The sequence below is a fragment of the Melospiza georgiana genome, chromosome 20, assembly GCF_028018845.1.
Source record: "Melospiza georgiana isolate bMelGeo1 chromosome 20, bMelGeo1.pri, whole genome shotgun sequence".
Taxonomy (NCBI): domain Eukaryota; kingdom Metazoa; phylum Chordata; class Aves; order Passeriformes; family Passerellidae; genus Melospiza; species Melospiza georgiana.
The window spans coordinates 9,214,972-9,227,608 of record NC_080449.1 but is presented as its reverse complement, the minus strand read 5'-3'; the positions used below and the strand labels follow the sequence as shown (position 1 = coordinate 9,227,608).

The following is a 12,637-nucleotide window of genomic DNA, read 5'->3' as shown; positions in this document are numbered from 1 at the left end:
TTTATTTTATTTTATTTTATTTTATTTTATTACTATCTCTTATAAAATACCCTTCCAGCTGAGCCTGGGCAGTGAAAACAAAAATCTTTTCCAATTAAAATCGGAATGCCCAGAACGTTTTGATCTAGCGCATAATGCCTAACCTCCAGTCAGTAATTCCTGTAACTAGGTAGCACTTTTCCTCTAAAATGCCTTAAAAACAGCCAGAAAAAGGGCTTTCCCAGCTGCACAATAGGAGGAAGTGCTGAGGGCTCCGTGTCAGAGCCTGACACAGACTTGCCTTGTGAGCTGGTGCCAGAGCTGGGACAGAGGCCGGATAATGCTGCAACTCCCACATAAAGCAGCCCAGTTCCCCTCAGAGGCTGCTGCTTTGGGTCCTGGGTCCCTCTCTGGTCCATCAGAGAGAGCTGGAGGTGTGTGGTGCTCCAGAGGGGCTCACTTTGAGGTGCTGAGGGTGATTCCTGCCTTCTCTGCTCGGGGCTGGGATCTTTGCAGCTCTTGGCATCGGTGCTGCTGTGGTTTCACAGGGGCTCAAAGGGAATGTGGGGTTGTTTAGGGGGCTGGCAGTGTCCTGGGGGTGCTGGCACTGCCCTGAGGATGCTGTCAGGAGCCCTGGGTGGTTTGCAGGCAGCTGATGCCAGGCAAGAGCAATTCCTGTAGGAGTGTTTGTGAGCTGCGTTTTGGGGTGGGCACCTTCACTTGATGGCAAAAAAACCCCAGAGGAACACTGAGCACAGGATCTGGGTCACTGTGGGTTTTGCCCTGTAGGGAATGTGCTGGGAAGCCCCACTCAGCAGCAGAGCAGGGAGAGGAAAGCAAAGGAGGGCTGGAGGATGGAGCTGAGGGAATGCTCGGACACCACGGGCTGGGGAGAGACAACTCGGGGTCCAGGCTGAGCCCAGTTATTAACTCAGTCTGAATCTGCAGGTCCTGACTATGACAGATTGGCCCAAATTGATTCCCAAACCAGAAAACTGGCCTAAAGTTCCCAAAAGTTTCTCTGTGTTACCCTCTCCACGTTGCTGACCCTGCAGGAAAGGCTGGAGGCTGCAGCAGAGGAGCAGAGCTGCTCCAGTGTTGGGCATGTGGGTTTGTGTTTATCCAGACAAGAGCTGATTTCAGAGTGGTGGAAAGGCAAAAATTGGTGGATTTGTCACAACACCCAACTCCTGGGCCTGCCAGAATGGATGGGATATTTACAGATGGCATGGAAAAGCTCAGTGTGCTGTGAAAAGTTTTTGGCTGAGTTTGCCAAGTGCAAATTGACAGTATATTTTTTTTAATGAGTCACTCAAGCACTGATCCTTTTCTTAAATCCCTGAAGTCACGTGCATTTCAATTAATCCCATTTTGCAACAATTTCTCAACCTTCAAGGGTGCCAGAGGGAAACCTGAGGGTGTGATGCTGCCTGTTCCCTTTCACCTGTGTGATCAGAGGCAAATAAGAAGCATTGAAAAGTCATTTGTTTTGAATCTCATGATTTTCAAGATCCTTGCCTCTGAGTGTTTGGGGTCAGCTAGGCAGAGCAAACATCCTGAACTTGGGCTCCTGACCCTGCTTTGAGTGTTTTGCTTTTCAGACCCAGAAGGTTCCCAGGAGAGGAGAGAGGAAACTGACTGGCTATTTTTAAACCCCTGCAGTTGCTTTCCTGCCTTATATTATTTATTATCCATTATCAGAAGTGTTTTTCCCCTGCAACCATCTTTAGTGGTCAACCGAGGGACGCTGAAAATTGCTCATCACACAGAGCTGCATCTTTCTGCAGAGGTCAGACGGAGCTGGAGGCTCTGGGAGGGTTTTGCCAGCTGAAAATGAGTGCTGCTGTTGTTTGCTGTGTGCCCTCGAGCCCTGCCAAGCAGTTCCAGGGGTGGGCTGTGATTTCTCTGCCCTAAGACTCCAACATGAAGCAAAGCAGAGTCTCCCTCTGAAATATTTCACAGCTTGGCGAGGCAACGCTGATTTCTGCTGGAAAGCAGGTCCATGGCTCTGATTCCAGCATGTCCCTGCCTCTGATTTCAGGATATCTCTGCCTCTGATTCCAGTATATCTCTGCCTCTGATTCCATCATGTCCCTGCCTCTGATTCCAGCATATCTCTGCCTCTGATTCCAGTATATCTCTGCTTCTGATTTCAGGATATCTCTGCCTCTGATTCCAGCATGTCCCTGCCTCTGATTTCAGGATATCTCTGCCTCTGATTCCAGCAGGTCCCTGCCTCTGATTTCAGGATATCTCTGCCTCTGATTCCAGCATATCTCTGCCTCTGATTCCAGCAGGTCCCTGCTTCTGATTTCAGGATATCTCTGCCTCTGATTCCAGCAGGTCCCTGCCTCTGATTCCAGGATATCTCTGCCTCTGATTCCAGCATGTCCTGAGCAAAGGGATGCCCAGCTCTGGGTTTCACAGCACATCTTGCAGTGCCGCCGTGGTTCCTGCGTGAGGTGTCAGTGGGGCTGGGGACACCTCTGCAGGGAGCAGCATCACATCCTCCTGTGCTGGAGTGAGCTGCCCTGACCCACCTGGCACTGCAGGGTGCCCTGGGCAGGGATCAGGGCTGGATTTCTGTGCCTGGGCAGGTTAAATTGTGTGTATTGTCCCTGGAGATGTGGGGCTGGCAGGGCTGTGCAAGGCCCTGCTGCTGGGCTGGGTCCCCTTTCCCAGCGTGTCCAGGAAGTCCCCCCTGACCTCTTTGGCTCCAGACAAAGCAGGACAATAGGCCACGTTGTCCTGGCTCATCCTTCTGCCTGGTAAACTTTCCAGTTGGAAGCCTATCACGGCCTGGCAGCTTTGTTAATCCCTTCCTGCCCGGGCAGGAGCTGCTGGTGCCCTGGGCAGAGCTGGACATGTGAGCCTTGGCTCCATCCTCGCTGGAAATAAAGCTGCAGGGCTGCAAGGCCCTGGGAGGCCGATGTTATTTCAGCTGCAGAGGGAGCTGAGGCATGAAAATCCGGGTTTTGGTGGTGTCAGCAGCACTGCCCCGACCCTGGGATGCAGTTTGTGAGTGTGTGAGGAGGGAAGGGGAAGAGCAGGGGAGGGCTGGAGCACGCAGTGCTCAGCACAGGGGGCTGATGAATCACAAACAGTTTTGCTCATTTCTCTCTGCCTCTGAAAACAAAATTATGTTGCAGGGGTTCTCTGAAGCGGGATCTGCAGCCCTGCTGTCCCCCAGGCTCGTTTTGCTTTCCCGGAGTCCCTGCTGGGCTCAGAGCGCTGCCCTGGCCCCTGATCCCCCCTTTGCGTGTGCTGGGGGGCTGGCACTGACTCACGGGGGTCACAGGGGACACTGCCCGCTGTCCCCGCAGCGCTGTCACCGTGTCACCGAGCTGAGCTCACGGGCTGAGATAACGCTGGGATGAAAGCACGTGCTGGTATGATATTCACGGGCTGGCAGTTCACACTTTTCCTTTGGCTGGTGTGTGAACCCCAGGTGCTTCAGGAGCACCCGGTGACACAAAGCTCCTCGCCCAGAGCCGTTGTCACCTGTGTGGCTTTGCTCCCTCCCATCAACGGTAACACCCCGGTGGTTTTTTTGTTTTTTGCCCCACCCAGCTGAGGCTGGAGCTCCGGCCACCCCATCCCACAGATAGATCATGACACGAACAGTGCAGTGGGGAGGGAGGTAAGGGAGTAGAAAGTCTATTTTTAGGCCGATGGGGATTTTGAAGTTTGTAATGAATTTTCACTCTCAGAAGGAGGTGAGGCTTTCTGTTCCGGAGTGGATGTAGATTGCTGCTGGGATTAGGCTGATTAAGGTTTTGGCTGTGTTTGTGATTGTGCTGGGGGTGTTCTTGAGGTTGTTGGATAGAAGTGGAAATAGGATGGGGGGTTACTAGGGTTAGGAGTATGAATGTGTTTAGGACTAGTGAGAGGTCCATTTGGACTTGCACCAGGATGAGTGGCTCCTAAAACCATTGGATTACTATCGAAAGTAAGGAGACTGAGGTTTTATACTCAGATACAAGAGTCAGCAGTTCTCGCTGGTTTTACCTCTCCTCCATCACCATCATCCTCATCCTCCTCCTCCCCTTCGCGCGGCCTCGGGTCTTTTCACACCCGCCGCGTCCCATCCCCGTCCCCCCTCCCCGAGGGGGCCGAGCCGAGCCGGGCCAGCCCCTGAGGGCGGGCGGAGGCTGCGGGAGGGACAGGAGGGAGGGAGGAAACCCAGCCGAGCTTTACAGCCCGGCCGGCTCCGTGCCTGCCCCGCCGTGACATCAGCCCCGCTCCGTGCGGCGCCTGCCCCGCTCCGCTCCGCTCCTCTCTGCGCCGAGCATCGCCCCCACATCCCCGCTGCGGCTCCCCGGGCAGCCGGGGGGGCTGGCGGGGCCGGCGGCGGGCTTGGGGGCAGCCGGGGATGCGGGCGCGGCGGCCCCGCCGATGGTGAGCCGCCGCCGGGCCCCGCCGCAGCATGGCCCCGCCGGCACCGAGAGGATGTTCGAGGGCTGCCGGCGGGCCCGGAGCCTCTGGGGCGGCGTCAGGCTGGAGGTGGCCGGAGAGAGCAGCCCCGTGGTGCTGCACAGCTTCACGCAGCTCGACCCCGACCTGCCGCCGCTGGAGGTGAGCCCGGGTTTGGGGGGGTTTGGGGGGGTTTGGGGGGCTCTGCCTCGCTAGGGCTGGCCCGGAGTTTGTGGGCATCCGCAGGGTGATTCGCAGAGTGCTGTAACACGGGATCGCTGAGCGGTTTGGGTTCGGAGGGACCGTAAAAATTATCTCTCCCCACCCCTGCTACGGGCAGGGATGCCTTGCGCTAGCCCAGGTTGCTCCAAGCGGCGTCCAGCCTGGCCTGGAGCGCTTCCAGGGGCAGCCACAGCTTCTCTGGGCACCCTGTGCCTCATCACCCTCACAGAGAATAATTTCATCCTAATGTCTAAATCTGCCCTCCTTCAGTTGAAATCCTACCACTCCATGCCCTCGCAAAAGTCTCACCAGCCTTCTTGTAGGGCCCTCTGAGTGCTTTAGGTGTTTCATTTTATTGAACAAATGGGTGCCCCTACTTGGCTTTTTTTGCTGTGAGTGTCTGTGGGACTCTAGGGAGAAACCAGATGCTCTCCCTCCAAGCACCCAGGGAAAGAGGCAGATTGCTAAAACTTCAGGCTTTTAATATTTTATTTGAGACTTTGGCTGCGGGAGGCAGGAGCCTGCTCAGATCTGAGCTGTTTCTAAAGCCTTCAGGCTTGTCCAAACCACAAAAGCGTCCTCTGGGGAGGTTACGGGCATCGGGATGACTTTCCTGGAGGATGCAAAAAATATTTGTGCTTGTTTGGATTCGACCCCCGGGTGGCTCAAAGCCAGCCTGGTCCCAGCGAGGCCCGAGCGCTTTGTTGATGGCTGCTGCATGTGGAGGCACCCGAGATAATCTGAGTCACAGCTGGGCCTTTTATCTCGATAATGGATGATCGTCATCGGTGTGACGGGAGTGTCGCTGGTGGGGAGCGAACGGTGTGTGTCAGGAGGAAGGTTTTGCTGCTCAGACCCCGCAGCCCTGGCGGTGCAGGGGTTAACAGCAGCGAGGGTCAGCCCGTCTGGCTTTGCTGGGATTTAGAGCCAGCTGCAGATGTGCTGCTCTGGATGCTTCCCGCTGGAAAAGGGGCGGTGGGAGTGGGGGGAATCACCGCTAAAACCTCTCCGGCTGCTGTGCAGATATCCGGGGAGGGCAGCGCCTCCTTCTCCCCAACAGCCAACCCCGCAACCTGCTGGATGGAAAGTGCTGCTCAGGAAGGGCTGATGAGCTCAGGCTGTTCCGCTTCACCTCTGGCCTGGTGGCAGCCGAGCTCCTCAGCTCCGGGAGGGCTCACGGCAGCTCCATCCAGCTTGTTTGCGCCGCTCTCCCCTCCCCGCTGCTCTCTCCTGGGGGTGGGCGTGCTGACATGCTTTGGAGTGCATCATCTGGTTCGTGTTATGCCTGGCAGGAAGTCCGGCCTCGGGAGGCGCAGGGGCCGCGATTTTGGGAGGGAGGGGAAAAAGAGGGGGAAAAGAGGGGGTGATGCAGCGTGCTGCCCCTCTAATCCCAGGGGACACGATGTGCCCGGCTGGAGGAGGCTCTGGAGCTCAGGGGGGATTTTGGAGCATCTTGGGTGATGTGGGAAAAGGGATGGCCCCGAGCAAAGCCCTGCTCACCTGAGCCTGGCACGGGCACAGCTGCCAGCCAGGGCTCCCCCCGAGCTGTCTGTGCCCACAGCTCTGCCCTGGGCTGTGCTGGGGAATGGTCAGAGCACAGCCCCAGCATCCCTCCAGCTTCCCTCCCAGTCCTGAACAGAGAAATTCCTCCATTTTATTATTTTCTTTCCTATTTCCGAGTGGTGGTGAGAAAAGGGGCAGCCCAGAGGGGTGCACTGTGACCTCCTGAGCAGCTTTGGGATGCACGGGGTGTTCACTGCATGACTGGGGAAGGGAAAAAATGTGTCACTGTTGTGACAACTGCGCTGGCCTGGTGGGGTTGCAATCCTCAGGCTGTGCACTGAGAGGAGAAAGCAGATTATTTGAATAAGATCCCCCAGGGACCCTCAGCGTTTTGCTGAGCCCCAGTGACAGTCCCCAAGACCTTTGTCACCTCATCAGGGGGAGCTGCGCTGCTTTTGGCAGAGCTCCTGGCTGCACAGTCCGGTCCCACGGGGGATGGAGGCTCCCTGGGAAGCTGCTGGGCAGGCTGCAGGGGTTGTGGCTCTCTCTGGTCCCGGCTGAGCCCCCAGGGGAGGGCAGCAGGGCAGCCTTGGCCTGTATCCCACAGCAACGGTATCGATCAGCGTCCGAGAGCATCCCTGGGTGAGCCCTGGCAGCCAAGGGCTCTCAGCAGGATTCGAACCACGGGGGATGGAAAATTTAAACTGGCTGTCTCAAGTGGGGGATTGACAGGGAAGCTTTGCAGACCTTTTGTTTTGACCTTTTCAGTTCCAGTTCACTCCATATTCAGCAGTTGAGTGTCAATCCTCCCAGTACAGCAGGAGCCACAGAGTGAATCTGGTGGCCCTCCTGATTCTGCTGGCCTAAAACGCCACTGCAGATGACACAGAGTGAAACTTTCATGCAGCTGATGTTGCTGAACCTCTGAGGAGGCTGGGCTGACTCTCATAAAAAAAAAAAAACCCTCATAAAAAAAGTCCTTGTAATTCTGGCTGTGTTTGTTTTCTGAACAATTAGGAGATTTTCAGTTGCTAAACGAATCCTTGAAAACTTGAATTGCTCAGCCCAAATGCCTCATAGGTCAGCGCTTGTTCTTTACAGCTGGGAGGGAGAGACAAAGATACCTCTTAAAAGCCATTTTCTTTTCACTTCCTATGGTGCCTTTGGAATAAGATCCTTTCCCCCCAGCCTGTTCTCCTCCCCCAGGCACAACCTGATATGTCCCTTGCAATTTGCCAGATGAACATCATCTGTTGGTATTTCTTGGACCTTCTGGCTCCCTTCCAACAGGGTTTGGTGAGGCCTGGAGCAGGCTGGGATGCTGATTGTTGGTGGCTGATGCAGGGTGGGAATAACAGAGGTGGGAGGTTTTTTTTATTATTATTATTGTTTGATAGGGTTAGAGAGAAGCTGGAGAGAAGCTTCCAGATGAGTTTGTGCAATAATTGTTTTACTCAGAGGCTGCTGTGCCATGTTTCCATAAGGGTGGGGATCACCACACTGGGGTCTCACTGAGGTTTTAGTGGATTTAGTAGCAGACTGGCAGCCCTGGAAACTGAAATCTGTGTTCAGAGGCTGAATGGGCAAACAGCCCCCCAGGCCCCCCCCTGTGCTTCAGCATCACTCAGCTTCAGATCACACTATTGCTCCACTGCAGCCTCTCTTTTTGTGCCTCTCAGGGTGGCATCACCAGGCAGGGGCAAATAAATGCAGATTATTTATCTATTCCTGGAGTATTTCCCCACTTCCCTGGGCCTGCCTTCAGGGTGTGATGAGCCAAAAGAGCATCAGGCCAGCTGTGCCTGCAGGGATGGGTCTCATTGAGCACCCAGCACTGTTTGGGATTTGGGGTCTGGCTGTGACCACCCCGCTCTCAGGGCCAGAGCTCTGCCTGGTTTTAGGGCCCCCTGAGCTGGTCTGGCCAGCAGCTCCTCCATCTCCCCTCCCAGCTCTCTGTGCCCCCGAGGGGAGAGTAATTGAGGGAGGAAAGAGCTTATTTAGGTCACTCCAGAGCACATTTAAAGGCTGGGTTTGCCCTGCTCACACTTTCTCTGACACCCTTATCTCCAGAGCTGCCTAATGCCTGGCTTTCAAACGTCCGTGCTCCTTTTATTTAAATATATCCTTGCAGCAGGGCTGTCTCAGTTCTCAAATATTTCTTCATCTCCCACGGACTCAGCAAGAGGGGGAGAAAAAAATGTGGTTGCTAAGGAGCAGGATTTGGATACAAAGCTGGCTGAGCTGCTGGCGGGGGGCCCCGGGGGGCTCCAGCACAGCTCAGGGCTTGTGCATTGCTTTGGTGGGGAGGATTGGGGTTTGAAACATTCCTCTGGCCTTGGGGAGAAGGAGTTGAGTTGTGGGATTGAGTCATTTTACAGGTTTATGTGATGTTTGTGTGGGTTAGATCCCACAGCAGCATCCGTGGCTGCTCCCAAGTGTGTGTCTGTTGTTCCAGGGGTCTGTGGGGGTCTTTGTTTTGCAGAGGGAAGCATCTGTGGGCTGAAAGGTGAGGCTGGCAGTGGGGTTTGGTGCCCAGGCAGAAGCATCACGCTGGAATTGTGAGGGAGCATCCCTGGGAACAGCAGCACCACTGGGGTGTTTGGACATCCCAGCTATCAGCGTCTCAGTGCCCAGGTGGGGACTCACCTGCACCTCACAGCAGCCCCAATGTAACAATGCATTTGGACTTTGCTCCTGAGTCGTTGGGGAAAGGGAGTGCTGAGCACGGAGCACTAATCCCAGTAATCCCAGTAATCCCAGTAATCCCAGCCAGGGAGTCACGGGGAGGGGGTCGGGGCAGGGGCAGAGCTGCAAGGGCTGCTCTGGGCACAGGGTTGGCACAGGGGGTTTGCAGAAGGGCATTTATTCTGATAACACCTGGGAACAGCCCTGCCAGAGGTGCCAGGAAAGCCCTTTCCCAATTCCCAGCACGGGCAGCGTGGGCTGTGCTGTGCTGGGCAAACACTGCTCTCCTCCTGAGCCCTGGAGTGACTCTGCAGCTCCCCAGACCCCATCCCTCACCTCGTTTGGGTTTGTTTTTGTGATGTTATGCAAATCACCTCTCTGGTCTTCAGTTGCATTCAGCTGTGCTGGCCCGGGTTCTTGTAGGGCAGCACTTTCACATTAGATAACGCCGAGTTCCCTCTACCTGAGGGTCAGGAGTTATGTGACAGCTGAGTGTCACTGGAGATTAAACACACACAGAGGCTCCTGGCGTGGCCCTTTAGCCTCGGCTGGCTCCACGGCAGTTTGTTTTCATTGCACCCATGGTATTTGGATGAGCTCTGCTGTCAGGAACATGCTGGGACGAGAAAGGGCGTTTTCCCTGCACACGTGGGGCGCTGGGAGCAGCTGCCTGGGGAGCCCCGGGCTCAGCAGAGGCAGGATGGGGATGGCTCTGCCTGCCAGGGACCAGCCGAGTCCTCAGAGCAGATGGGAGGGAAAAAAAAGTTGGTCTGAATTGCAAACAGAGCAGACTGGAGAGGAAACTCATCGGAGGCAGCCTCATCTGGAATGCTGAGGCATTATTTTTTTGCTTTCTGCTAACCACAGTCCAGCAGCTGAACTGAGGGCTTGTGTGGAAACCTGCTTTGCCAAGGGCTTACTACCCGTCTTACCAGAACCTCTTTTCATGTGATGGAGAAAAACCACACAGCCTTTCCCTGCTCCTTGCAGTGGTTGGGTCTCCATGGAGACTCTGAAGCTGAGAGCCTGCCCCAGGCTCCTGCTCCAGCCAGAGACTGTTTGTGAAATTGTGTGTTTGCTTTGGGTTCACCTCTAGGAGTCGGAACTGACTTCAGGAAACCAGGGTTTAGCCAAGCTGGGCAAAGCAAAGCACCTGGCCTGGGTCTGGCAGGGGCAAAGCTCAGCTGTGGGAAGGATGCTGAAGCTCCACCTTCATGTGCCTGGGGGGTTCAGGACCTCACCTTCCACTTTAGGCTGAAACCCCGGGGATTTTGGTCAGACAGCTGTCTGAAAGGCTCAGCTGGCGGCAAGGTCTGGCTCTGTGCACTGGAGCAGCAGCAGAGCCTGGGAGCTGGGGGATGTGAGGTGGGGCTGATGGTGTCACCCCAACAATCCCTACAGACCCTCCAGGGCAAGGCCAAGGCTCAGGCTGGTTTATCACCTTAAAACAGCCCACTTTTTTTCCAAATGCTGCTATTTTTCCTCCAAAAGCTGCTCTTTGTTTGCTTTTGGTTGCATTTTTCATGGCTATCTGTCCCCAGCTGCAGTTCTGCTGCTCAGGAGCCCCGTGCTGAGCAGTGTTGGCGGTGCCCGTTGCTGGTGACACTCAGTGGCATTTCTGGGTTTCCAGACAATGTGCTCTACTCCATTCTGTCCCTGTTGCAACAGTGAGAGCTGGCACAGGGACAGGACAGGCCTGGCTGGTTCTTCCCTGGCACTGCTGGGGTGACTCAGAGCGCAGCTATGGCTCACAGCGGTGTCATAACAAACACTTCTTCCCTGAGGTGCTTCTTGGGGGGGTATTCCACAAACTCCTTCCCTCCCAGTCCTCATTCCCATGGGTTTTGGTGTGTTCCTCAGCAAAAAAGTCAGCTCTGGGAGGATGGGGATGTTTGAGGCTTGGCTGGTCTTAATCCAGGGAGCATCAAAGGGAAGGAGTCAGGGGATGAAGGTTGGCACTTCTGCCCTCTTCACATTGATGCTGCCCCAGTCATTGTGCACTTCAGCTTTTTGGGTATCCCAAAATAATTTTATTAAATGTGAGGGCAGGCTGCAGGAGTGTTCACTTGTGGCTGCTGATGACAGAGGATGAAGCAGGCAGGGTGGCAGGAGCAAATGAGCGAGGATGGGAACGTGTGTGTGTGCCTGCTCACCGAGGTGTGTGGCCAGGAGGAACAGGCACCTGTGGATGTTTGAGCTGCTCTGAAGTGCTCCATGGCTAAAAACCAGCACTCACAGAGCAAGGGCTGAGGGTCTGGGGATGGAACTTGTCCTCCCAGCCTGGGCACCTGCATTCCTTGTGCCACAGATCTGGCACACAGGGCAGGACCCGGGGCCAAACCTCACTTTGCTGTGTGTTCAGACTCTTGACAACAGCACGATTTTTATCCTTTCCAAGTGGCTTTCTCCCCAAAGGTGCCAGTTAATCGTCAAATCTCATTTGCCTCAGCTGTGGAAATCACCGGGAGCTGGCGGAGCATCCCGTTCCCCCCCCAGGTGTCGGCATGTTGCCACCCGCTCCTGTCGCACCTCCTGCCTCGCTGACACCTATTTAAGTAATACTCCCAAGGTGAGATTTTGTTGATTACAGAGCAGCAGCGCTCGCTCTCGCCTCTTCCACCTTCCCACGGGCGCCGCGGGGAGGGGAACGAGTAGCGGGATGCTCTGCCAGGGGAAAATCTCCTCGGAGCGAATGGAATGGCCTGGAACCCGCAGCTGGGCTGTGCTGGGACACGCTGGGGCTGCGGGTGTCAGGAGGAGGCCGGGACGAGCCCGGCTGGTCCCGGGAATCACAAACCAGCAGCAAATGGAGGAGCCGCGCGTCATCCCGGCCGGAGAACAAAGCCCCGCATTTATTCCTCTCGTCCTTTCACCGCCAGCCCCTCCGTGCTGGATTGTTCCTGCATTTTCTCTGCTTCAGCTGTTTACTGGGTCACCCTGGTGCAGACACGCACACACAGAGTGAGCCGAGGCTGTCGCGGTGCCACCGGCGGTGCCATCGAGCCGGCTGGCACAGCGTGCCCGGGCCAGGCTGGGATAAGGGCATGCAGAGGCCCCCGGGCATCCTCTCTGTATGGGATTTTGAGGAGGGGGTCCCTAAAGGTCTGGGATTGTCAGCTTTGCCCAGTTTGGTCATGCTGGGTTTGGTGGAGGGAGTGCTGGTTGACGTAAGGCAGAGTAAACACATGGGTGGACACGTTTATTCACTGGGGTTTATTCGCTGTGGTTTATTTCACTGGCGTTTATTTCACTGGGGTTTATTTCGGTTCAGCTTATCTAAACTAAGGATGTGTCTGAGCTAGATTGAAATTAACCTTGTTCAAATGGAAACAGAGGGGAAGGGTGCTGTTTCTGTCAGCCAGAGCAAGGCTTTGGCTTTTGGACAGCCCCCAGTGTGTGCACCCTCAGAATTCCAGGGAGATTTTGGCTTTGCTGTCTTTTCCCCTCTGCAAGCTGCAGCAGGAGAGTTATTGTACAGACATTTATATTTACAGTTTAACCAGGCTGCTGGGGAGTGCTGTGGGGTGAAACTCTCTGGGAATGTCAGTGTGGGATCTGGCAGTTGGGATCTTTGCCCTTCCTGCACGTCTCACCTTGTGTGTGCCCAGGTGAGCACTTCATTCATGCAGGATATGGATGTGCCAGGGCAAGGGGCAGGTTTGACAAAAGGAGCTGATTTTATTGCAGATGATGCTTCTTAAGACAAATTTTTTGGCTGTTGGGGCTGGTGCATGGGCTGAGAGCTGGAGAGTGTTCAAGGTTTTGCATCTCTGGGAATGTAAAGACTTTTGTGAAGATGGAGTCACTTGCAGGTGCTGATGCATGAAAAGGACAA

General features: G+C 55.2%; 1 protein-coding gene across 5 annotated transcripts in view; it reads left to right on the top strand.

Annotated features, from left to right (window-relative positions):
- The window catches only part of RALGDS (ral guanine nucleotide dissociation stimulator), a 57,297-nt gene that overhangs the window by 28,648 nt on the left and 16,012 nt on the right, over window positions 1-12,637 (top strand). The window contains exon 1 of one of the 5 annotated variants that reach the window (XM_058038046.1): window positions 4,375-4,554. The exons of 2 other annotated variants lie outside the window; for them this stretch is intronic. In XM_058038046.1, the coding sequence (XP_057894029.1) occupies window positions 4,375-4,554 (180 nt within the window). Of the gene's footprint in view, window positions 1-4,374; window positions 4,555-12,637 lie in introns of those variants that run through there. 2 more of the 5 variants (XM_058038048.1, XM_058038051.1) reach the window with 2 other exon arrangements.